At 44.8% G+C, this 25,883-nt stretch overlaps 1 protein-coding gene across 1 annotated transcript; it reads left to right on the top strand.

Moving 5' to 3' along the window:
- Positions 1 to 4,754: 4,754 nt before the first annotated feature.
- On the top strand, positions 4,755 to 25,539 carry LOC135559837 (uncharacterized). The gene is made up of 7 exons (XM_065000716.1): positions 4,755 to 4,877; positions 19,090 to 19,134; positions 20,524 to 20,792; positions 20,946 to 21,057; positions 23,129 to 23,221; positions 23,391 to 23,893; positions 24,069 to 25,539. Exons 1-7 carry the CDS (start codon positions 4,755 to 4,757, stop codon positions 25,537 to 25,539), a joined length of 2,616 nt encoding a protein of 871 aa, XP_064856788.1.
- The last annotated feature ends 344 nt before the right edge of the window (positions 25,540 to 25,883 follow it).

Raw genomic sequence — 25,883 nt, 5'->3', positions numbered from 1 at the left:
CATTCACATTACACACCCACACATGAAAGCATACTCACACACCCCTTAGCACTTCTCCTAGCTCATCTGATGAGAGTTGACATCTCCCTCAAGCCCCGTCGTGTTTGCCACCCACGACATATCTCTCTTTCTCGTTCTCTCTGCCTCTTTTTCTCTATTCCTCTCTCCCGCTCTTCTTCCCTCTCAGCTTCTGTTTCTTTCTTTCTCCCTCCCTTCAATCTTTCTCTGCCTCTCTCTCTACTTCTCTCTCTCACACACACACACTATCTCCCTCCCTCCCACCTCTATGTGTGTATTTCTCTAAAAAATATATGTTGCACTCAGCCATGAGAGAGAAGCTCAGCCATGTGAGAGAAGCTCAGCTTTTCAATCAAAATTCTATTGGTCTTCTCACAGGATAAGGGCATGGCTGGTTTCTGGTCCATTGCAAATTGAAGAGTTCAACCCCACAGGCTTAATATTTACATTTCTGATCCTGTGGGTTTAGATCAGGGATGGGCAACTGGCGGTCCCCCTTTTGTAGAGCCGCGGATTAATGTACTTACTGTTCATTGAGAGCCAGAATAAGTGAATATACAAGGTGCAATTTCGAAATGTGGTTGTGCATCAGCAGTTTTTCTCTTGTGATCTTAGTCGCTGACAGTCACTCAATTAGCCATTTTGGCTAAATGTGTAGAATTGCAGGAAATTAGCTTTGAAACAGTAAACATTCCTCTCCACCCCATGGCAAAATGGGTAGAATTGCAGGAAATTTGTTTTAAAATTGCAAACTTGCTCTACAGGTTCAATGCAGACAGCTATCTAACTTGTAGTAATCATGGTTGAATTATTATTTTTTTATTTAACCTTTATTTAACCAGGTAAGCTAGTTGAGAACAAGTTCTCATTTGCAACTGCGACCTGGCCAAGAAAGCATAGCAGTTTGACACATACAACAAGACAGAGTTACACATGGAATGAACAAAACATACAGTCAATAATACAGTAGGAAAAAAAGTCTATATACAGTGAGTGCAAATAAGGTCAAATAAGGGAGTTAAGGCAACGAATAGGCCATGGTGGCGAAGTAATTACAATATGGCAATTAAACACTGGAATGGTAGATGTGCAAAAGATGGATGTGAAAGTAGAGATACTGTGGTGCAAAAGGAGCATAATAAATAAATACAGTATGGGAATGAGGTAGATAGATGGGTTGTATACAGATGGGCTATGAACAGGTGCAGTGATCTGTGAGCTGCTCTGACAGATGGTTCTTAAAGCTAGTGAGGGAGATGGGAATCTCCAGCTTCAGTGATTTTTGCAGTTCGTTCCAGTCAGTGGCAGCAGAGAACTGGAAGGAAAGGCGACCAAATGAGGAATTCGCTTTGGGGGTGACCAGTGAGATATACCTGCTGGAGCGTGTGCTACGGGTGGGTGCTGCTATGGTGACCAGCGAGCTGAGATAGGGTGGAGCTTTACCTAGCAGAGACTTGTAGATAACCTGTAGCCAGTGGGTTTGGTGACGAGTATGAAGCGAGGGCCAGCCAACAAGAGCGTAGAGGTCGCAGTGGTGGGTAGTATATGGGGCTTTGGTGACAAAACGGATGGCACTGTGATAGACTACATCCAGTTTGCTGAGTAGAGTATTTTATAGATGACATCGCCGAAGTCAAGGATCGGTAGCATGGTCAGTTTTACGAGGGTATGTTTGGCAGCATGAGTGAAGGAAGCTTTGTTGCGAAATAGGAAGCCAATTCTAGATTTATTTTTTGATTGGAGATGCTTGATGCGAGTCTGGAAGGAGAGTTTACAGTCTAGCCAGACACCTAGGTATTTGTAGTTATCCACATATTCTAAGTCAGAGCCGTCCAGAGTAGTGATGCTGGATGGGCGGGCAGGTGCGGGCAATGATCGGTTGAATAGCATGCATTTAGTTTTATTTGCGTTTAAGAGCAGTTGGAGGCCACGGAAGGAGAGTTGTATGGCATCGAAGCATGTCTGGAGGTTAGTTAACACAGTGTCCAAAGAAGGGCCAGAAGTATACAGACTGGTGTCGTCTGCGTAGAGGTGGATTAGAGAATCACCAGCAGCAAGAGCGACATCATTGATGTATACAGAGAAGAGAGTCGGCCCAAGAATTGAACCCTGTGGCACCCCCATAGAGACTGCCAGAGGTACGGACAACAGGCCCTCCGATTTGACACACTGATCTCTGTCAGAGAAGTAGTTGGTGAACCAGGTGAGGCAATCATTTGAGAAACCAAGGCTATTGAGTCTGCCAATAAGAATGTGGTGATTGACAGAGTCGAAAGCCTTGGCCAGGTCGATGAATACAGCTGCACAGTAATGTCTCTTATCGATGGCGGTTATGATATCGTTAAGGACCTTGAGCGTGGCTGAGGTGCACCCATGACCAGCTCGGAAACCAGATTGCATAGCGGAGAAGGTACGATGTGATTCAAAATGGTCAGTAATCTGTTTGTTAATTTGGCTTTCGAAGACCTTAGAGATGCAGGGTAGGATAGATATAGGTCTGTAGCAGTTTGGGTCTAGAGTGTCTCCCCCTTTGAAGAGGGGGATGACCGCGGCAGCTTTCCAATCTTTGGGAATCTCAGACGATACAAAAGAGAGGTTGAACAGGCTAGTAATAGGGGTTGCAACAATTTCGGCAGATAATTTAAGAAAGAGAGAGGGTCCAGATTGTCTAGCCCGGCTGATTTGTAGGGGTCCAGATTTTGCAGCTCTTTCAGAACATTTGCTATCTGGATATGGGTGAAGGAGAAATGGTGGGGGCTTGGGCGGGTTGCTGTGGAGGGTGCCGGGCAGTTGACCGGGGTAGGGGTAGCCAGGTGGATTACCGACAGGGGGGCCTCCATTGATTTTGTTAGTCACTCTCACTCAGATATCATATTAAAAACTGCAAACATTTCTCTCCACCCTATGGCAATATTTGTAGAATTGCAGGAAATTTGTGGTAAAACTGCTACATTTTCTCTTCGCCCCATGGCAAAACAAGTAGAATTGCATATTTAAAAAAAAAAATGTAGACTTGCAGCAAACTTGCCTTAAAACGTCAAATTTTTCTCTATACCCCATTGAAGGATATTTGCTCTAAAACGTAGAATTTCGCTTAAGGCCCACAAAAGGCTCGAGCTGGCTCTGACTGCATGTGTAAGTATCGATGTGCGTACACAGACCCTTGAGCCACTGCAGACCTCCATGATGAGTTCAGATTTTTTTGTGGCCCAGCCCCCATCAAAGTTGCCTATCCCTGGTTTAGATCACGTTTTGCTTTCTCCAACCAAAGATGACTAATTCCTTAGCTCCAATTGTGTGTTGCATTGTATTTTATTACCATGACCACTACAAAAAAAAGCTCATATGCATGTGTTTAATGTAGTTGAGTATCAAGTTGAGTGTCGCCAAAAAGTGAGCAATTGTGTACTGTACTGTACAGTAGGATGCAGTCTGATTTGAAATTATTATTATTTTAATTTTTTTTTGCTTTGCTACTATTTTCACATGTGATATATTTTCACAACTGTTAGTACAAAACGCCAAACTTGTCACACTTGTAATGCAGCCAGTCTTTCATTCAAAACCTGTCCTTGTGCATTCATTTGGATTGTTGACATCTCTCACCACACAACCATTGATTCAAAATCTAAGTTTATTGTGAAATGTAATGAGAACATTGGTTTAATCACCAAAACACAACATACCGATATCTTTTCAATTTATTCGTTTTAACTACCAGTTAATCCAATAGCAAACAATGCAAGATACGTGTTTCAAATCGCCCTTAGAAGTGCTGAAAGTAATATGCTCCAGTCCTGTAAATTACAGTCGATTACACAGTTTTCACATTAGGCAATAGACTTACATTACCCAATAAAATTGACAGAAAACCTATAATTTCCATAATATCTATCCAATGTGTAGTCAAAGGTCTGATCAATGAAGACATCCTCTACAATCATTCGTGCAAAACAAAAAACATTAAATTTTCAGATATAATTGCAACATAGGTGTACTGTCTGGAATGAGATGTAACAAATTAAATGAATGACAATAAAACAACGTTTAGCACGCATTAATTTGCATCAAGCCTGTCTTGTGCATTTGGCCTCATTGTTCATGCACCACGGGAAAAAACTTTTGGCAAAGCGAATCCAAGCTTGACATTGGTCTGCATTGAAGTCGGCGCATGCCTCATACATGGCCAGAAGGAGGGTGGCACGCTCATTGGAATGGCGATCGTACTCAGCTTCATGTTGAAAAACATTCCTCAGTAGGGTTGAGGAAAGGAGAGTGTGGGCCGATGATGTTCTGCTCACGGTGTCCAGTTTTGTTCAGGTTGAAGCCCACTTCATCAACAAAGATATACTTGTGATGGTTCACAAGTACACGGCCACGGTCACCACCATGGGGTCCTCTGTCAATTCTGAGGGTGGAACATAGTATACTGTCAATAGATCATACGGTAAGAATACTGTAACATATTCTGTGAATTTACATGTATTATAAATGTAATTTAATGTTAATGTGATGGTAAAGCATAGTGCATATCCTGCAGACTTACCGGTTTTTCTTGACGAAATGTTCTCATGATCGAATTGACAGTTGATCTTTTCAGATTTGGGTGAACTAATCTGGCTGCCGCTGCCATGGTAAGGCATGGTCATCTACGATGGCCCGGACATCATAAAACACAACAGTTCCCTGCCATCTGCCTCCCTCAGTCTGATGTCCACCTCTTTGACGGGGCCGATATGCCCACCTCTTTGACCTCTTTGATGGGGCCCATGACCACCTCTCTGACGGGCACCTTTGCCACAGGCTCTTTGATTTCTTCGTCTCCCTTGCTGTTTATCCAGCAAACACCCTTTTATATGGTGACCAATTGTAGTTACCACTATGTGAAATCAATTAGCAATGATGAGTTTGTATTATGTATGGTTATCATGTACGATATATGTAATTGAGATGTTTATACTTTACAAACACACCTTTTTTTCTGTAGTTCTCAAAATCCATATATAGTACACAAACCAGTTTAAAATCTATTGGTCTACCAAACGGTTACACCTCCGTCTGCAACTCTTGGACTAAACACCTCCCTCTGCAACTGGATCCTGGACTTCCTGACGGGCCGCCCCCAGATGGTAAGGGTAGGTAACAAAACATCTGCTACGCTGATCCTCAACACGGGGGCCCCTCAGGGGTGCGTGCTCAGTCCCCTCCTGTACTTCCTGTTCACTCATGACTCCATGGCCAGGCACGACTCCAACACCATCATCAAGTTTGCCGATGACATAACAGGGGTAGGCCTGATCACCAACAACGATGAGACAGCCTATAGGGAGGAGGTGAGAGACCTGGCCATGTGATGCCATGACAACAACCTCTCCCTCAACGTGATCAAGACAAAGGAGATGATTGTGGACTACAGGAAAAGGAGGACTGAGCACACACCCATTCTCATCAACGGGGTTGCAGTAGAGCAGGTTGAGAACTTCAAGTTCCTTGGTGTCCACCAACAAACTATCATGGTCCAAACAGACTAAGAAAGTCATGAAGAGGGCACGACAAAGCCTATTCTCCCTCAGGAGACTGAAAAGATTTGGCATGGGTCCTCAGATCCTCAAAAGGTCCTACAGCTGCACCATCGAGAGTATTGGTTGCGTCACTGCCTGCTATGGCAACTGCTCGGCCTCCGACCGCAAGGCACTACAGAGGGCGACGCGTACGGCCCAGTATATTACTGGGGCCAAGCTTTCCGCCATTCCAGGATCTCTATACCAGGTGGTGTCAGAGGAAGGCCCTAAAAATTGTCAAAGACCCCAGCCACCCCAGTCATAGACTGTTCTCTCTGCTACTGTACGGCTAGCGGTACCGGAGCGCCAAGTCTAGGCCCAAAAGGTTTCTTAACAGCTTCTACCCACAAGCCATAAGACTCCTGAACAGCTAATCAGAGGGCTACCCAGACCCCTATTTTATGCTGCTGCTACTCTGTTTATTATCTATGCATGGTCACTTTAACTCTACCCACATGTACATATTACCTCAATTACATCGACTAACCGGTGCCCATTTTTTACATTGACTCTGTACCGGTACCCCCTGTATACAGCCTCGCTATTGCTATTTTACCGCTGCTGCTTAGTTATTTGTTACTCTTATTTGCAATTTTTTTTAACTTATCCATTTTTTACTTAACACGTTTTTCTTCTTAACTTCTTAAAGCATTGTTGGTTAAGGGCTTGTAAGTAAGCATTTCACTGTAAGGTCTACACCTGTCGTATTCAGCGCGTGTGGCAAATAAAATTAGATTTGATTTAAGTGATTAACCGTTAAGCGCAGTTGAATTAAGTGATGGTCAAATGTATTTAAACAAATGAGAAGAGAATCATAGGGAAACTATTGTGAGCATTGCATTGTGAAAGGCAATTACTTTATAGGAAAGGTATTTCTAGATGAAACACTGATTAGGTTTGGTGAAAAGGTTACTGTGGGATTTTGTGTGTTGTACTTAGTCAATTGAAAATATGCTTAGAGTTTTGAAAAAACAGTCTTTTTGATGATCTGTTTTGAGTTTTGTGAAATTTGACCAAATCCTTGTGAAAATAGTACCAAAGGGATAAAGAAAAGTAAATGGCGGAACAGGAGAAGGTGGCAGCGTGTTTCCAGGTATTGTGCCACCAGTACAGTGATTTAAACCCCAGACTGGGCTCTCTGTATCTGCGGGTGGAGTGGAGGACGATGTATATGTAACACCAATTGACAGTGTTGAGGAAAAGATTGCAAATGCAAGAGAGCTTTTCAAACATACCAGTGTGTGTGTGTGTGTGTGTGTGTGTGTGTGTGTGCGTATGTATGTGTGTGTGTGTGTGTGTGTGAGTGAGTGTGTGTGCCAAGTAAGAATATTTGAGACAAGCTCCTGGAAAGTGCAGATCTGTGTTGCTCTCGTTAGTGAGTGGAGAGTTCTGGGAAAAGGGAGTGAATAAATAAATGACATGAGCCTTTTCTGAGGTGGTGTGTTTACAGTGCTCTCCTCTCCTTCCTGATGGCTCCTTACTAATGGTAAGACTTCTTCCAGACCAGGGAATGGGGCCATGAAACCTTAAGGTTGAGAGATGAGCAGGCAGGTTCTCTGTGTCAATGTGAAACTTAGATAAACAAACGTATTCTGCTCTGGTCAAGACTTTGCCAAAATCACAATTTCAGTCGGAATAGTTGTCCCCTGCACATGAGACTGAATATGTGAAAGCAATATGGACGAAACTGTTGAGATGCTGCCTACACAGACCCAGTTCTTCATGGAGAGACATTTAATCAATTGTCATGCTGACTCCTAATGCCTATTTGACTTGATTAATTGTAGCCTGGCAGAAAACTGGAATGATCGTTAGTGACCATTCACGATGCTTCAGATGATAGGTGGCTGTTGATTGGAGGAAGTTTCACTGCGTCAAGGGCTGATTCTCACGTCATTGGGTAATGGTTGCAGGTGAAGGGGATTCTTATTAGCATAATAATATCACCGCTAAACTCTCACCTAATCAAACAGACAGTGAAACCAGGGGTGCATTGGGGGTGGTTGGGTTCAGCACAATAGAGTGATAATGTCCAAGAGAATGTGGGTACAGTATAGCATATCGTAGCGACCAGGGGGAGTTAGTAGACATGAAAGGGAATACACAGTCAGTTGCACAACTGAATGCCTTCAACTGAAACGTGTCTTCCGCAGGGTAGCCTAGTGGTTAGAGCGTTGGACTAGTAACCGGAAGGTTGCAAGTTCAAATCCCCGAGCTGACAAGGTACAAATCTGTCGTTCTGCCCCTGAACAGGCAGTTAACCCACTGTTCCTAGGCCGTCATTGAAAATAAGAATTTGTTCTTAACTGACTTGCCTAGTAAAATAAAAATATAAAATTTAACCAAACCCCCTCGAAATCAGAGAGGTGCAGGGGGCTGCCTTAATTAACATCATCAGCACCCAAGTAGCAGTTGTTGTTGGGGGTTAACTGCCTTGATGAAGGGCAACTTTTTCCACCTTGCCGGCACAGAGATTTGAACCAGCGATCTTTCAGTTACTGGCCCAATGCTCTTAACCGCTAGGCTATACCTGTTCAGAGCTGAGTACTGAACTGTTTACTGCACACATTATGCAGTTACAACAGGGATACATGACAAGACGTGTAGAAAAGTAAAGAAACAGAAACAATCAGTGTATTCCATATATGATGGAGGACGTTTCCTTTGTCATTTGCTGATATTTGTCTCTTCAGAGAAAACTATTCAAATTCCTCGGACGCAAACAGAGCGAGAGATGGGTATGGCTATGCAAGTGATATTTAAGTGAATGCCTCTCATCTCTCATATTTGCTTGTCGTGGCTTGTTTTATATTGTTCCGCATTGTCTCTGTGTGACTCCATTCCTCAGCCTCAGGTTGAACCCAGGCCCTTTGTCCATCTTCACCATCCTCTCCCTCCCCTCAGACTCTCTCTTCCTCATCCACCCTGTCCTTCCTCCCTCGATCTCCTTCCTCATTCCTCCTCATCCTCCTTCATCCTTCATATCCTTCTTCATCCGTCCCTTGCCCTCTCTCATCCTCGCCGCCCCCCCTCATCCTCCCTCTACCTCCCTAGTCGAAAAGAGAGGGATGAGGCTGGGTGCTGACCCTGATGATACACACCAACCTCATTAGGGGTTGCTCAGTGTGGCGTCCCTGTGCAGATAGAGGAGAGGCCAGACCAGGCAGCGTTGTTTCAGCCTAACCAGCGCCAAAGCAAAGCAGAAAACAGATTTAGGAGGTCATGCTGAAGGGACTCAGCAAGCGTCCAGTCCTCTTAGCCTTAACAGGGCTTGCTTGTTTATCATGTCGGCTTGGTTATAATTTCATTATTTCACTTTGGGACAGCTTTGGTCAATATTTATAATACAATTTATTTTAGGGTAATAATTATTTTAAAAGATAGCATGCTATAACATGAACTAACATAACATATCTGTATGCTATTTCTCTGTAGTAATATTTGGAGTCCTATACCTAACTAAATGAATTCCAGCAGGAAGAGGCAAGAAGTTCAAATGTATACTACTTGAGCCCCACAGTGGACACATCACAATACCCATAAAACCTGGCGGTCAAACATGGAAATGGTTCCAATCGTTTTTTCACAATTCATTATATACATTTCGGATTTTAGAAACACTTCAAATAAGGGATGTGTTTTGTGTAGGCTTACCCTGGCATGACGTTTTGATATCCGTGTAAATCTCTCTCGGACAAGACCCTGCTAGGTAAAGTCCCCCCTTATCTCAGCTCGCTGGTCACCATAGCAGCACCCACCTGTAGCACGCGCTCCAGCAGGTATATCTCTGGTCAACCCCAAAACCAATTCCTCCTTTGGCCGCCTCTCCTTCCATTTCTCTGCTGCCAATGACTGGAACGAACTACAAAAATCTCTGAAACTGGAAACACTTATCTCCCTCACTAGCTTTAAGCACCAGCTGTCAGAGCAGCTCACAGATTACTGCACCTGTACATAGCCCATCTATAATTTAGCCCAAACAACTACCTCTTCCCCTACTGTATTTATTTATTTATTTTGTTCCTTTGCACCCCATTATTTCTACTTTGCACATTCTTCCACTGCAAATCTACCATTCCAGTGTTTTACTTGCTATATTGTATTTACTTCGCCACCATGGCCTTTTTTTTGCCTTTAGCTATCTCACCTCATTTGCTCACATTGCATATATACTTCTTTTTCTATTGTATTATTGACTGTATGTTTGTTTTACTCCGTGTGTAACTCTGTGTTGTTGTATGTGTCGAACTGCTTTGCTTTATCTTGGCCGGGTCGCAATTGTAACTTGCCTACCTGGTTAAATAAAGGTGAAATAAATAAATGAATAAAAATACAAATAAGATAGAGAGTTCCAAAGTGTCTGAAGTTGAGGGACCATAGGGCATAAAAGGCATAGTGTGGAATAAAGGGTAGCTAGAGAGAGGGTTTGTCATTAAAGATGATGAGCGATCACAGTGTTTCCACGAACTGAGCCATAGACAATACAACTTAAGCATTGAGGACAGCATTTGGTTGACATGGTGGTTTACACAATGTCTACTGTGCGTAAATGATGGAAGAATCTTAACCCCAGCTGTAGCTCCATTTGAGTGTGTGGTCGATTAGACCTGCACGTTAACCGTTACCGGGACCATCGGAGACTTGGGATACTTTCTCTCAAACTGCTGCTTGAATGTCTTCGGGTCTGCATCTATAAAGGTCCAATACAAAACCTCTCACTCAACATCAACAAAACAAAGGAGCTGATCGTGGACTTCAGGAAACAGCAGAGGGAGCACCCCCCATCCACATTGAGGGGACTGCAGTGGAGAAGGTGGAAAGCTTCTAGTTCCTCGGCGTAGACATCACTAGCAAACTGAAATCTTTGGAGGGAGTTGAAAGTCCATGTTGCCCAGCAACAGCCCCAAAACATCACTGCTCTAGAGGAGATCTGCATGGAGGAATGGGCCAAAATACCAGCAACAGTGTGTGAAAACCTTGTGATGACTTACAGAAAACGTTTGACCTCTGTCATTGCCAACAAAGGGTATATAACAAAGTATTGAGATAAACTTTAGTTATTGACCAAATACTTATTTTCCACCATAATTTGCTAATAAATTAATTAAAAATCCTACAATGTGATTTTCTGGATTTTTTTCTTCTCATTTTGTCTGTCATAGTTGAAGTGTACCTATGATGAAAATTACAGGCCTCTCTCATCTTTTTAAGTGGGAGAACTTGCACAATTGGTGGCTGACTAAATACTTTTTTGACCCACTGTATATTGATAAAAGTCACCTTGTCCGAGAGAGATTTACTCTGCTAACAAAACGTCAAGGCAGGGTAAGCCTACACGAAACACAGCCCGGATATGTAGTATTTCTGGATTATATGAATAGTAGAAAAAAATTGGAACCATTTCCGACCGCTAGTTTTTATGGGTATTTTGCCTCATATAGTGGTCGACTATACTCTGTGATCAGACACAAATGTGTGTGTGTGCGTGCGTGCGTGCGTGCGTGTGTGTGTGTGTGTGTGTGAGTGCGTGTGCATTTGTGTGTGCACAGTAAAACATACCTGCCTGCCTCCTTAAATAAATGTATTAGTGGCTACTCAGGCATCCCCGATGGTCAATAGACTCAGTCTATAATATTTCTTATCACTTAAATGTTTTTGAGTAATGTTGTTGAGTAAATGCAACTTTATTTATTTGTGTTTGGCTAATATCAAGTTATTGAGTTTTTACAAGTAAAAATTATTTAGTAGTTTAAAGTCAATCTAACATTTGAATAAGTAGTTCTTACTAGATTTTATTATATTTTGCGTCTTTTCTTAAAATAATAAAGTAGTTGTCAGACACATTGGTATTGGATAAAAAATATATATATATATCTGGTTTGTGCTGATATAGAACAATTACATTGTTGCAATTTCTCTCAACTTCAGAATTTTAAGTCATGATGAACGCATATAAATTCGTGGAGATAATTGACGTTCAATAATGAGACAACCAATTCCCACCATCAACAAGGTCGTGCATCTGTGACGCCCTCCGTTTGGTGCCACGCAGACCCGGTGGAGAGCGTGGTCCCACTGGGCATAGAAGTCAATTCCATGTCTAGTTCACGTTGGGTCAACTTAATTTTGTTTAAATGACGTGGGAACAACATTGCTTCAACCAGTGTGTGTCCAGTGGAGTGAAACAGAGAAGACACTGTCTGTCCAACTGAGTTTTGATGCAGAGTCTTTACCCGACAGCCAAGATAAGATTGTACTTCAGTAAGAATTGAATGGATGTGGCCGGCCTCACACTCCAGAACAGCAGGTGGAAACACAGGGCTGGATTAGAGAAATAGATGAATAGGGAGGCCGTGGCCGGGCCTCACACTCCAGAACAGCAGGTGGAAACACAGGGCTGGATTAGATAAATAGATGAATAGGGAGGCCGTGGCCGGGCCTCACACTCCAGAACAGCAGGTGGAAACACAGGGCTGGATTAGAGAAATAGGTGAATAGGGAGGCCGTGGCCGGCCTCACACTCCAGAACAGCAGGTGGAAACACAGGGCTGGATTAGAGAAATAGATGAATAGGGAGGCCGTGGCCGGCCTCACACTCCAGAACAGCAGGTGGAAACACAGGGCTGGATTAGAGAAATAGATGAATAGGGAGGCCGTGGCCGGGCCTCACACTCCAGAACAGCAGGTGGAAACACAGGGCTGGATTAGAGAAATAGATGAATAGGGAGGCCGTGGCCGGGCCTCACACTCCAGAACAGCAGGTGGAAACACAGGGCTGGATTAGAGAAATAGATGAATAGGGAGGCCGTGGCCGGCCTCACACTCCAGAACAGCAGGTGGAAACACAGGGCTGGATTAGAGAAATAGATGAATAGGGAGGCCGTGGCCGGCCTCACACTCCAGAACAGCAGGTGGAAACACAGGGCTGGATTAGAGAAATAGATGAATAGGGAGGCCGTGGCCGGCCTCACACTCCAGAACAGCAGGTGGAAACACAGGGCTGGATTAGAGAAATAGATGAATAGGGAGGACGTGGCCGGCCTCACACTCCAGAACAGCAGGTGGAAACACAGGGCTGGATTAGAGAAATAGATGAATAGGGAGGACGTGGCCGGCCTCACACTCCAGAACGGTAAGTGATGGTGTATGAACCTTTCAGTTGGTTGTGATATGCCATTACAAATGTAAAGAAGAAGAACAAGATCAAGGTCGCGAGCACCACTCTTAACGACAGAGACGAATGCCGAATCCTGCAATGACTGCTAAAGGTGGGTTATAGTGACAAATCGTTGAATACATAAAACAATATTAAACATTAAGACATGACCACTGAAAATGACTCGTCAGAACTACTACTTACACAAAAATGATTTAATTTAAGTAAAAGGGACCCGTTACTACAACAATGATTCATGTTTAAGTAACTTCAGTCGTTATAACTCAGAATACAAATGAGTGTCAAAAAGTACATAAAACACAAAACAGTTTACTTAAAAAAGATAACCATATGGGTGGTGAACTCACTTTATTACTTTAAGTATTGAACACTGGAATACTTTGGTTTGGGTTACTCGAACTTGTTACGTTTTACAATGTGTGTGTGGTGGGGATATCTCTGCTCCTTCCTCTCCTCTCTCTGTTTTCCTCATCCTAACACCCCCACAAATCAACATATAAATGGCAGAATTTACAAGGCATGCATCAATTGCAGGAATCTTCACCACACACACACACCTACACACACACACACCTACACACCTACACACACACACACACACACACACACACACACACACACACACACACTCATAAACAAGAATTCCAGCACCTTAAACACAGACATTTCTGGAGGACACACACACTCAAATTCAAAATACATTTTTGGACACCCACACACATATTCATACACTCACGTGCATATAAGCACACACTTTCCTTACAGTCAAGGATTACATTCAGTCATCGAGCAGACATTGGTATCCAGGGCAACACACAGTCAGCGAGGGGCCACAGAGGATGAGTCAGATGTAATCAAGCCTACATCCATCTCTCATCTATCAATCTCTCCATATTTATATCATCACTCCTTCTCTCATCCATCCGTCATCTCCATGCCTGCCTGTTCATATTAGCATGCAGCGCTGCTACAGTGAACTGGTTATTCAGAGTGAGTGTGTGTGTGTGGTGTGTCGTGCACACATCCGGGAGCAACATAATGTATACAATATCTGTCCTGGTACTGCATACAATATTGTTGTTCATATGTGAGCTGCTTCCTATGTTCAATTGGGGAGAAAAGGGTTCCCCCCTCTAGCTCATGTTGCTTGTACATAATAAACAGCTTCTGCAGCCATACCCCTGCACCTGAGGGAGAGAAAGAGGGAGGGAGAGCAGGAGGGAGTGAGCATGGTGAGGGAGGGATAACAAGGAGGATAACTGTATATTAGAAGCAGAGGGAGAGAGAATGAGAGAGAGTGGAAGATACAGGAGAGAGAGAAAGAGAGGGGGCGATTCAGGAGAGAGAGAGGGTGGGAGATTCAGGAGAGAGAGAAAGAGAGAGGGGGGAGATACAGGAGAGAGAGTAAGAGAGAGGGGGAAGATAAAGGAGAGAGAGTAAGAGAGAGGGGGAGATACAGGAGAGAGAGAAAGAGATGGGGGGAGATACAGGAGAGAGAGTAAAAGAGAGGGGGAAGATACAGGAGAGAGAGTAAGAGAGAGGGGGAGATACAGGAGAGAGAGAAAGAGAGGGGAGATTCAGGAGAAAGAGAAAGACAGAGGGGGAGATACAGAAGAGAGAGAAAGAGAGGGGGAGATACAGAAGAGAGAGAAAGAGAGGGGGAGATACAGAAGAGAGAGAAAGAGAGAGGGGGAGATACAGGAGAGAGAACGAGAGAGGGGGAGATACAGGAGAGAGAAGGAGAGAATTATGCAGGAAAGGAGGGAGATGGAGAGGGAGACAAAATAAGAGCATAAGAACAGGGGAGGGAGGGAGGGAGGGAGGGGGAGGGAGGGAGAACCTCTATTAGACAGAGAAGAATCTCCCTCCAACAGAGGAAAACTTTGCAGGGGGAGGGGGCAGGGTACCCCTCCTCTCCTGTCCTCTACCCCCTAGTCTCACCATGTGAGAGGTGACCAATCACAGTGTGTGTGTGTGTGTGTGTGTGTGTGTGTGTGTGTGTGTGTGTGTGTGTGTGTGTGTGTGTGTGTGTGTGTGTGTGTGTGTGTGTGTGTGTGTGTGTGTGTGTGTGTGTGAGAGAGAGAGTGCGTGTGAGAGAGTGCGTGTGTGCGTGCATACATTCACAGTCCAGCCGGGTTACTATGCAAGAAGGGGTGGAGCCTCAACACAAGGCTGGCACAGAAGGAGGGAGGGAAAGCGGGAGGGAGGGAGAGAGAGGGAAGGAGAGAGAGTGTAATAGATAGAGGGAGGGGGGGGTATAATGACAGCTGAGAGAGGGATGCGAGCTTGTGTGTGTGTGAGGGCGAGAGAAAGAGAGAGAGCGGAAAGAGAGCTGAGGAGAAGAGAGTGCTGAGATCCTCTGTGTGTCAGTGGAAGCTGCTTCTGTCTCTCTGGATTTTAGCAGAGGCTGCCTCTGCCTCTGGTAGGGAGGAGAGAGAAGTAGAAAGAGAGAACAAGGGAGAAACAGAGAGTGCGAAGGAGGGAGAGCGAGATAGAGAGAGAGCGAGAGCGTGATCTTTCTCTCGATCTCTGCTGGAGCACAAGGATCTATGCTGAATACTTCGTCACTCTTTCTCCTCCTCTTCCTCTCGTTCACCGGACTCCTCTTTAGAACAGAGGGAAACCTCAGACTTGGCGCTCATCCGTTGCCGTGGCAATGGGCTGTCGGCTCTCAGGGCCGTGGTTCGGCGATGGATTGGGGGTTAGTGTGCACCCTTCTAAATCTGTGTGTGAGTGTGTGTGCATGCTAGTGTGTGTGCATGCTTTGTGCATGCGTACTGTATGTGCATCTATGTGGGTGTGTGGCGTATCTGTGTAGATGGGATATAGAGTTAGGGTTGTGGTGATGTGTGGGTGTCATGTACATGATCAAGGAAATGGGGAATAACGGAACAGAATACACACCATGACATGATGTCTGCTGCCTGCTGTGTGTGTGTGTGTGTGTGTGTGTGTGTGTGTGTGTGTGTGTGTGTGTGTACGCTTGCATATGTGTATGCAAGCATGTGGGTGTGTGAGAATACAGAATAAGAGTTAGATGGGCGTGTATCTTATTATAAGAGAAATGTCATGTGTTTGAAAGAGTTATTCTATTTTCTAGAATGATTGTGTCTACAGAAAGATTGCGTATATCGTGTCTGTTCTGCTGTCTCTGTTCCAGCAACATTCAGCTCTGTGTATTATAGTGATGCTCTGTGATGGGGGAATTTGAGGTTTTGTATGTGTGTGTGTGTGCATGTGTACATGACAGTGTGTGTGGGTACAATTGTGGGTGCGTGACAGTGTGTGTGTGGCAGCCTCTTGTGACCAGCGTTGATGATTACAAGCAGTGACAGCCTTGCCCATCCAACACCACTGAGAGCTGTGACGCTCTAACTCTCCCCCTCTCTCTTTCTCTCTATCTCTCTCGCTTTCTCTCTCCCCTCTCCTCCTTCCTCTCTTTCCCTCCTCTTTTTCTCAATCCTCTCCCCTCTCTCCCCTCCTGTCTCTCACGTTCTCTCTCTTCACTTATCCTATTTAACTTACATTTATCCCTCTCCATATTTCCATCTCTACTCTTCATCATCTCCTCTACCCTCTTCTCTTCCTCTCCTCTCCTCACCCCCTCCATCTGCCGTGGGGTGATGCGTACACTCTACAACATTTCCTGTTGCTTTTACAGTAACATACAGGCAGTCAGTTGCCTGTAAGTTACCATAAAAAGGTAGTATATTACCGTACTGTATTTTACAGTATCCAATACTGATACTGTAATATTTCGTACTGTTGTTTTTACTATAATTTACAGACAACTGGCTGCCTGTACGTTACTGTAAAACAACAGTACAGTGCGTTCCTGTAATATTTTTGCAGTAATTGTAATGAATTAATGGATGAATTCATTCATTTTATTTATTTATTTCACCTTTATTTAAGGTAGGCTAGTTGAGAACAAGTTCTCATTTGCAACTGCGACCTGGCCAAGATAAAGCATAGCAGTGTGAACAGACAACAACACAGAGTTACACATGGAGTAAACAATAAACAATTGAGGGGAGAAGGGGTTTGTATTTTACAGTATTTTACCGTAATGTTTGGGATTGGTGCAAGCAGATTGGTTGCTAGGTAATGTTTTCAATAAATTGGGACTAGAGGGCAAAACAGACGAAATGACATGGCAAATACTCAACCATTAAATTGTTGCGGCACTACTACTGTACCACATAGCAGTTAAAGGTGCACTATGCAGAAATCGCTCAACCATTTCCTGTTTGCTAAAATTCTAATAGTTCACCTAATTTCAGTTTATCATTTACATTTACATTTAAGTCATTTAGCAGACGCTCTTATCCAGAGCGACTTACAAAGTTTATGTGACAAAACAGACAAGTATAGTATAGAGAATCATTGTACCATTTAAATAGCTGTGAAATATATTTTCCAAAACCCAAAATATTGTATTTTCAGCTTTTTTAGCTGGTGTTCAAAACCAAAGTAAAAGACTCAAAACTTAACAATGGTGCGCATGGAAATAGTGCACATAGAATAGATCTACTGCTTCTTAGACTTGCTTTCAATGGGAATGACAGATCTACAATTCTATGTCAATTTGGTCAGGTCACTCAAAAAGTTACATATTACAGGTTCAAATTGGTACAGCACTCTCACTAACGGTTAGCACAAATGTAGCCTCTTACAAGGCACGCCTCAAAATATGTGAATGAGACATAAAAAACAATACCATGCAACAACTAGTGATCAAAAGGCTTTTGGCGCTCCAAAAATACAGTACGCTAATGTATTCTGTGGGGTGGAATTCGAAATAAAGCAATTCTTTATCTGCCCACAACATTTTCCCACAATGCACCATCATTTACAATATGCCGTTGACAGTATTTTACTGTTAATAAATGTACAACTTTACTGTCTAAATAACAGTTTTCCATTTAAGTGTAATATTCAGTGTAATTAATTTGTAAATCATATAAATGTTGTACACACCTTGTTTGGTTGATTCACTTCAGACCTTGATGTCGCTCCATCCGATCACTCATAGTTACCAATTGCTAGTACCACAATGCTGTGTGGTTTCAGTAATGTACTGTTAAACCAAAGTTTCTTGAGGAATTTACATGATCATTAACTGTTTACGCCTAATATCACCCAGAGTACATGGCCATTTACAGCAATTTACCGTAAATAATGAATATGGTACTTTACTGTTAGTGTTATTGTATAGTACTGTAAAAACAACAAGATTGTTTTGCAGTGCAGTCTCCTGACTCTTCACCCACAGAGCTTCTCTGTACAGATGGCATTTTGTATCAGTGCACATGGTCCGCAGTAAAAGGCCACCATAATCCTGCCATTGTGTGTGAGAGTGTGTGTGGACAGTGGACTGCATGGATAAAACCATTAAATTACATCTCTCTAGCTTTGTGAAATGTGTATGTTTGTGTGTGTTCATGTGTATGCGTGTGTGTGTGTGTGTTACAGCATGCCTCAGATAAGGCTGGATGTGTGCTTGGCTGGGTGTCTCCTCGTGGGGCTAGCATGTCAGGAAAATCGCTCCAGATCATGTCGACACACAGATGCACAAACAAGCTCTAACTCATATACACAATCACAAACACACACGATTAAATTGTAAACGCAACACATTTTGCCGTTACACTCACAGAGATAGACGACATGCTCACACACAATGCTTTCTCTGCAACCTTCACAGTAAATCAATTTATTGCACTCTCTCTCTCTCTCGCTCTCATTCTATTTCTCTTTCTCCCTCTCTTTACTCTCTCTTTCTCTGTCTCTGTAGCTGTGTGTATTGTAGTAGGTGGTGAGTCGTGTTAGTGATGTACTGTAGTTAAGAGATGCTGTGTACAACTGTGTCACTGGTTAGGTTATGGTGTTGTTGGCTCGCGGCTCTAGTGTCATGGCTCTGGTGCTATGCTTGGAATCGGGAGTGATTCATTGCAGAAGCCAGATATTGAATTCCAAAGGTTTTGTTTGTCCTCTTAGGTTGGAACACTGATATGCTCTTAGTTCTCATCTTTGCATCCCCTCCCTTGATTTGTATTTGTGTTTGTATTTATTATGGTCCCCCATTACTTCCTGCCAAGGCAGCAGCTACACTTCCTGGGGTCCAGCAAAATTAAGGCAGTTATACATTTTTTTGAAACCTTACAATACATTCACAACAGATTTCACAACATATTAAGTGTGTGCCCTCAGGCCCCTACTCTACTACCACATAGCTACAAAACAAAATCAATGTGTACACGTGTGTATAGTGCATGTGTTATCGTGTGTTTGTAAGCATGTGTCTGTGCCTGTGTTTGTGTTGCTTCACAGTCCCCGCTGTTCCTTAACCTCTCGGAACCACCCATCCCGGATCCGGTATAATTGTCATCAGTAACGCTGAATAGCATAGCGCCACAGTCAAATAATATTACTAGAAAATATTCATATTCATGAAATCACAAGTGCAATATTGCAAAACACAGCTTAGCCTTTTGTTAATCCACCTGTCGTCTCAGATTTTGAAATTATGCTTTACAGCGAAAGCAATACAAGCGTTTGTGTAAATTTATCGATCGCTCGACAAAACAATAAGTACGCATCAGGTAACTTGGTCACAAAAATCAGAAAAGCAATCAAATTAATCGTTTACCTTTGATGATCTTCGGATGTTTTCACTCACGAGACTCCCTGTTAGACAACAAATATTCCTTTTGTTCCATAAAGATCTTTTTTATATCCAAATACCTCCGTTAGTTTGGTGCGTTATGCCCAGGAATCCACCGGAAAGAGCGGTCACGACAACGCAGACAAAAATTCCAAATTATATCCATGATGTCTACAGAAACATGTCAGACGTTTTTTATAATCAATCCTCAGGGTGTTTTTCAAATATCTATTCGATAATATATCATCCGGGACAGTTGGCTTTTCACTATTACCGGGAGCAACAATGGCCGCCTTTCTCTTTTGCGCACAATTCACTCAGAGCCCCCACCTATCCACTTACGCAATGTGGTCATTCACGCTCATTCTTCAAAATAAAAGCCTGAAACTATGTCTGAAGACTGTTGACACCTTGAGGAAGCGATAGGAAAAGGAATCTGGTTGATATCCCTTTAAATGGAGCAATGGGAGGCTATGGAACATGGAGTTTTCAAAATAGAAGCCACTTCCTGGTTTGATTTTTCTCAGGGTTTCGCCTGCAATATCAGTTATGTTCTACTGACAGACAATATTTTGACAGTTTTGGAAACTTTAGAGTGTTTCTATCCTAATCTGTCAATTATATGCATATTCTAGCATCTGGTCCTGAGAAATAGGCCGTTTACTTTGAGAACGTTATTTTTCCAAACATAAAAAACATAAAAAACATAAAAATAGTGCCCCCTATCTTCAAGAGGTTGGTGTATTTTTATCTGTTTTAAAAATTTGACTGCTTGCATGAGTTACTTGATGTGGAATAGAGTTCCATGTAGTCATGGCTCTATGTAGTACTGTGCTCCTCCCATAGTCTGTTCTGGACTTGGGGTCTGTGAAGAGACCTCTGGTGGCATGTCTTGTGGGGTATGCATGGGTGTCCGAGCTGTATGCCAGTAGTTCAAACAGGCAGCTCAGTGCATTCAACATATCAGTACCTCTCAGAAATACAAGTAGTGATGAAGTGCTCTACAGAGTGGATGAGTGAACTCTGAAAATCCACAATATGTAGCCTAGTGCACTATATGGGGAATAGGGTGTCATGTGTCTCTTTGTGTTTCCTCACAGGTCAGTGGGCGGGATCTGAGTCAACTGACCAAACGGGATCTTTCCCACCTGAGCAAACGCGATGCTCTTAGAATCCTGGCTGCCTATGAGCAGCCAATCACATTGCAGATCAAGAGCCAGCGTGGGAGGGGTTATGGACTACAGGACTGCAGCACGCAGACTGAGAGACACTGGGAGCCTCTCACCCTGCCCCCCCACCTGGCCTTGCGCAGTCTGGGTGTCACAGCAGCCGGAACCATGCCCAGGGTCAACCCTGCCTACCAGGACAGGTACAGTCACAGATAGACACACACACACACACACACACTTCAAATGTCTATAAAAATTCACTAATATCTTCCTCCACTAATTGTTAGATTTGATGACTGCATATCTCTCTCTCTTCTCTTATTCTCTCTCTTCTATCTTCCTTTCTCTCTCAGACACTACTGCAGCCACATGAGTCTGCCTCGTGATCACCGTGACAACGGGAGATATGAGTATCTACCTACCGCTCCACAAGACATAGAGGAGTTGGATCCACTTGGTTACCAGGTGACTGACTGACTGACTGACTGACTGACACACACACACACACACACACGCCTACATATCTGTACATATCTACCTCAAGTACTCCAGTATCCCTGCACATTGTAAATGTGGTACTGTAACTGACACTGTATATATAGCTTCCTCGCTTATTTCTTATTTCAAAACTATGAAATAACACATATGGAATCATGTAGTAACCAAAAAAGCGTTAAACAAATCAAAATGTATGTTATATTTGAAATTCTTCGAAGTAGCCAACCTTTGCCTCGACGACAGCCTTGCACACTCTTTGAGAATCGATTGAGAGAATGCCAAGAGTTTTTGCTCAACACGTTTTGGGTTACTACACGATTCCATATGTGCTATTTCATAGTTTTAATGTCTTCACTATTATTCTACAATGTAGAAAATAGTCCAAATAAAGAAAACCCTGGAAGGAGTAGGCGTGTCCAAACTTTTGACTGGTACTGCAGGTGTTTCGTTAGTCATACGATTTTGATATCGATTACTGCCCTGTTTTGTAGAGTTTGAAAGGGAAGCATTTCACTGTAGTTTCACTGTAGCGTAATGTTATAAAGCTTTTCCTTTGGTTTTGTATGAACAACAATCACTTGATGTTGTCAGCCAATGCCCTGCCCTATGATTAAGACTGCGGTGCGTGGGTACTCTGTCTGTGATTGGACCACCATTCATCACTCAGTACCTGTAGTAGAGACAATCAATCAGCGGTGTTAAATCCTGCACCTCACTCATTCTTGTGACTGGTATAACTTCCTGTGTTGTAGACAGGTGATTAGAATTTGCCAAGATAATTAGCCCATTGTACTGTATGGTACAGTACATGTGAGGAAAGGAGCTAGACCTAACAGAATACTGTCTGTGTCTGTGTTGAAGAAGAAAACGACCCCGGGACTAGTGGGAAGCTCGTGGATTTAGTAGTGGGTTGTATGGTTCTGGAGGTGAGAGTGTACACAGCGCTCTTTGAACAGGGGGGTGAAACTGTAAACATCGGGATAGCCTTTTTGTTTGAATAGGGCCCCAGCTCTTCCAATGAGTTGCGTCTCAACCAAGGCCAACGTGCAGAAGAGCAATTCCAGCCGTCTGGTCCATATTGCATCCCTCTTGAAGGAAACGCACCCTTAAGAGTTCGCTGATCAAGGCTTTGACACATTTTTTATTTAATAAAGGCCCTTTTATTTTCCAGAGCGGCTGACTATGTACCAGAGTGTAGATCTGGGCTGTACAACGGTGCATTTTTTTCAAAAATGGAGCAGCTTCCCTCAGCCAACCCAGTCTGAAATTATTCATGCTGCCGACAAGCATTAGGGACCTGAGATGGAACTATAGACACACGTGCGCGCACACGCAGGATTGCTCAGGCACAAACAGTCAGTGGGCTTTGCCACTGTATACATAGAAGAATAACCAAATCGAAAGCCTGATCCGATTTACATCTAAATCATCGACACGTCTGTCATCGAGCACATACAAACACACCACATACAGTATATACCCAAACACACTCAGCGAAAAACGCACACACCCGCGTGCACAGGCTCGCACAACCATAAACAGCGCTCACGTGTTCAGCGGGCGGAATGTGAGCTGCGCCTCATGAAATCCCCTTGGAGAATGGAAGGATGCTCAGCTTAGGATACAGAGGGGAAAAACACACTCCTCTCTCCCATCTACAAACATACTCGTTTACAGTCTACAGCACACGCTGATGCAAATACTGCTGCCAGACACAACCTACAGTTCAGTGCAGTAAATCTGTATTGCAAACCTACAGCATGCAATTGACTTGCATTAACGCCCACACTTAATAATCAGGACTTTTGATAACAAAGGGATATTTAGGAGGGATTTTTTTGAGAGGCTTGTTTGCTCCAATACAATTATATTTGAAAATGGAAATTACATAACCAAAGTTCTCTAATTAGCTTTATCAAAAAATCAGATGCTTGTTTATTCACGTAAGCACACATTATTCATAGTTAGTTCAACATTGATTAACCGCTGGCTCTCCCACCCCCCTCTCTCCCTCTCTGGGGACCTCTCTCTCTCTAAGGACCTGGAGCTGGCCAGTCGTGTTCCGAGGGATCAGAGCTGTCTGATTGGCTGCTGCAACAACCTAGAAGAGCCCAGCAGTTACCACAGCCAGGTGTGTGTATGTATGTGTGTGTGTGTGCTTGAGTGTGTGTGGGTGGGTGTTCATGTCTGTGTGTATGTACTGTATAGCTGCATACTGTGTGTGTGACTGTATGCTATCGCTAACCTCTCTCTCTCTCTCTCTCTCTCTCTCTCTCTCTCTCTCTCTCTCTCTCCTTCAGACTGAGGATGAGGACTATATGTTGGAGAAACCTCTGGGCTACCTGCCACTCCACCATGAGCTGGACAGCGGCCTGGGCTGGACCGACGGTAGCCTGCACCAGGGAGACCTTTCTGGCCTGGAGACAGAGGAGGGGGGTCTGGAGGAATGTCACCCCAGGGGAGGGGGCCTGGCGGTCAGTGGAGGAGGGGGTGGAGGTGGGGGGTCTCCATCCTCTGAGTCCTTCATCTCGTCTGAGCTGAGTGACTCGGGGTTCTACAGCGTGAGCACGGGAGAGTTCCGCCGCTTCCAGAGGCTGTTAGAGAAGCGCATGTGCCTGTACAAAGCTCGTCTCCACCACCAGAGGGAGGTGTGCGAGCGGGAGCGCCGCGACAGCTGCCAGAAGAACCACAGAGAGCTGCTTGAAGCCATCCCTGAGGCACTGACCATGCAGCCCCAGCCCTCCTGCTCCATGCCTGGCCTGGCCGCTCCATCCATGGGCCCCCCACCCCACGGACTCTTCAGGTAGGGGTTTATCACCAGACAATGATCATTATGATTGTCTTAATTTTCCATTATAACGTGATCCATAGCCATCCATCTTCAAAGTTTCCTCAGTCCAGTGTTGAACGATGGTAATGCATGTTGTTCGTCACTGTTTCATCGCATTTAAAACTCCTGTTGCCCTCTGTATCTTCAGGGTGTCGTCCGTCCAGTTCCGGAAGGCGGATCGTCCCTGTCTGAGCAGACACAGCTCAAGCAGCGGGTCCCTATTCAACCCTCACCACGCCCCTGCGCCCCTCTCTGCCCATGCGCCTGTCCTCTCCACCTGCAGTACCCCCTCCGGCCACCGCAGGCCGCCACCTCCACTGCAGCATCAGGGCTCCAGCTCAATGGGGCAGCTGCGGAGAAGCAGAACCCTGCACCACCGTGGCCCACCCCAGGAGCGTGTCAGACGGGCCAGTCACCCGTCATCCCCCTCCTATGCCACCCTGGAGCATTGTGGGGTAGCGCCACCTAGAGGCCTGAAGCTGGGCCTGCCTGAAGAGGGAGAATCAGAACTGGTCCTCACACACCCAGCAGGATTGGCCCTCTCACCCCAGCAACATGCAACCTCTCTGGGGGAACACAGAGGAGCTGTGCCCTTACCAAGGGGACATTACTGCGACAATAGTGGAGGTCGTGATCAGCTGGTTAACGACAGGAGGCAGCAGGAGAGGAGCTTTATGTCAGAGATACCAGTGCGGGAGAGGGAGCAAGAGAGAGAAAGAGAAAGAGAAAGAGAAAGGGAGCGTGAGAGGGAGCGTGAAAGAGAGCGAGAAAGAGAAAGAGAGCGAGAAAGAGAAAGGGAGCGTGAGAGGGAGCGAGAAAGAGAACGAGAGAAAGAAAGAGAGCGGGAAAGACAAAGAGAAAGAGGAAGAGAGGTGCGCCGCTTCAGCACCCTTAGCCACCCTCCCCAGACATCCATGGACATCCATGAGACATGGCCTAAACCGGCCAATCGGCTGTCCCACCAGGGGTCAGGGGGTGGTGGGGGCCTCTACAGCACCCTGGAGGGCCACACTGGGGTCGGGGCTGGGGTCGGTGGAGGGTCCAGGAAGTGCCCCAATCCTAACCCCAACCCGACCCCCAACACTAACTCCAACCATCCTAACCCGAGAGCTGTGAGGAACCAGATTCTTCGAGACCGGGCGTCGCAGCTAGCGGACGAGCGCAGCGGGATGAGTACGGATGAGGAGAGTCAGGAGGTGATGAGGGGGAGGTACTGGAGCCGCACAGAGAGACGGGAGCACCTCCTACTGGCCCGCGAGCAGAAACAGCAACAACAGCAGGCTCGAGGGCAACAGGCTTACACAAGGCCAGGAGCCAATGGAGGATCAGGTTCTCTGAGAGAGGCAGGCGTCAACACTAGAGGAGGAGCTATGGGAGGAGGAGGGAGAGGAGTTATTCAAGAGGAAGAGGCTATGTCTGGAGGGGGAGGGTCTTTGGGAGATGGCCGGTGCAACACGGTGCTGGAGCTCAGCCAAAGGAAGTTGAGTCGTCTGCAGAACAGGAAGCTGTTAGATGATTGGACGACGGTGGAGGAGCTGCTGACTCATGGGACGAGGCTGGGTACCCGAGACGAGATGTCCCTCTGTCCCAGCTCACTACTGACTGTCACTACTGTATAGGGTGTGTGTGTGTGTGTGTGTACATGCGTGTTTTCCACTATAAAGCACCACGGACAATAGCTTTGTGTGTGTGTGTGTGTGTGTGTGTGTGTGTCAGTGCATGACCTTCTTACTAACTGAATACTGTAACACACTGCAAGTGTGTGTCTGTTACAATCTGTGAGTCTGTGTGAGAGAGGAGCGGTATGTCTGTGTGTGTGTGTGTGTCTGCACCATGTCTGGCTGCCTCACGCTCATGGGGTTTGAAAAACAGTTTTCTAAAACACAATAGAGAAAAATAGTAATGGCGTCTTTTTGTAGGCACTAACTCTGCCATGGTTCGTTGAACAAAGCCGATGAGGAAA

Source organism: Oncorhynchus nerka, linkage group LG15 (assembly GCF_034236695.1).
Source record: "Oncorhynchus nerka isolate Pitt River linkage group LG15, Oner_Uvic_2.0, whole genome shotgun sequence".
Classification (NCBI taxonomy): Eukaryota; Metazoa; Chordata; class Actinopteri; order Salmoniformes; family Salmonidae; genus Oncorhynchus; species Oncorhynchus nerka.
This window is presented reverse-complemented; position numbering and strand designations above follow the sequence as displayed.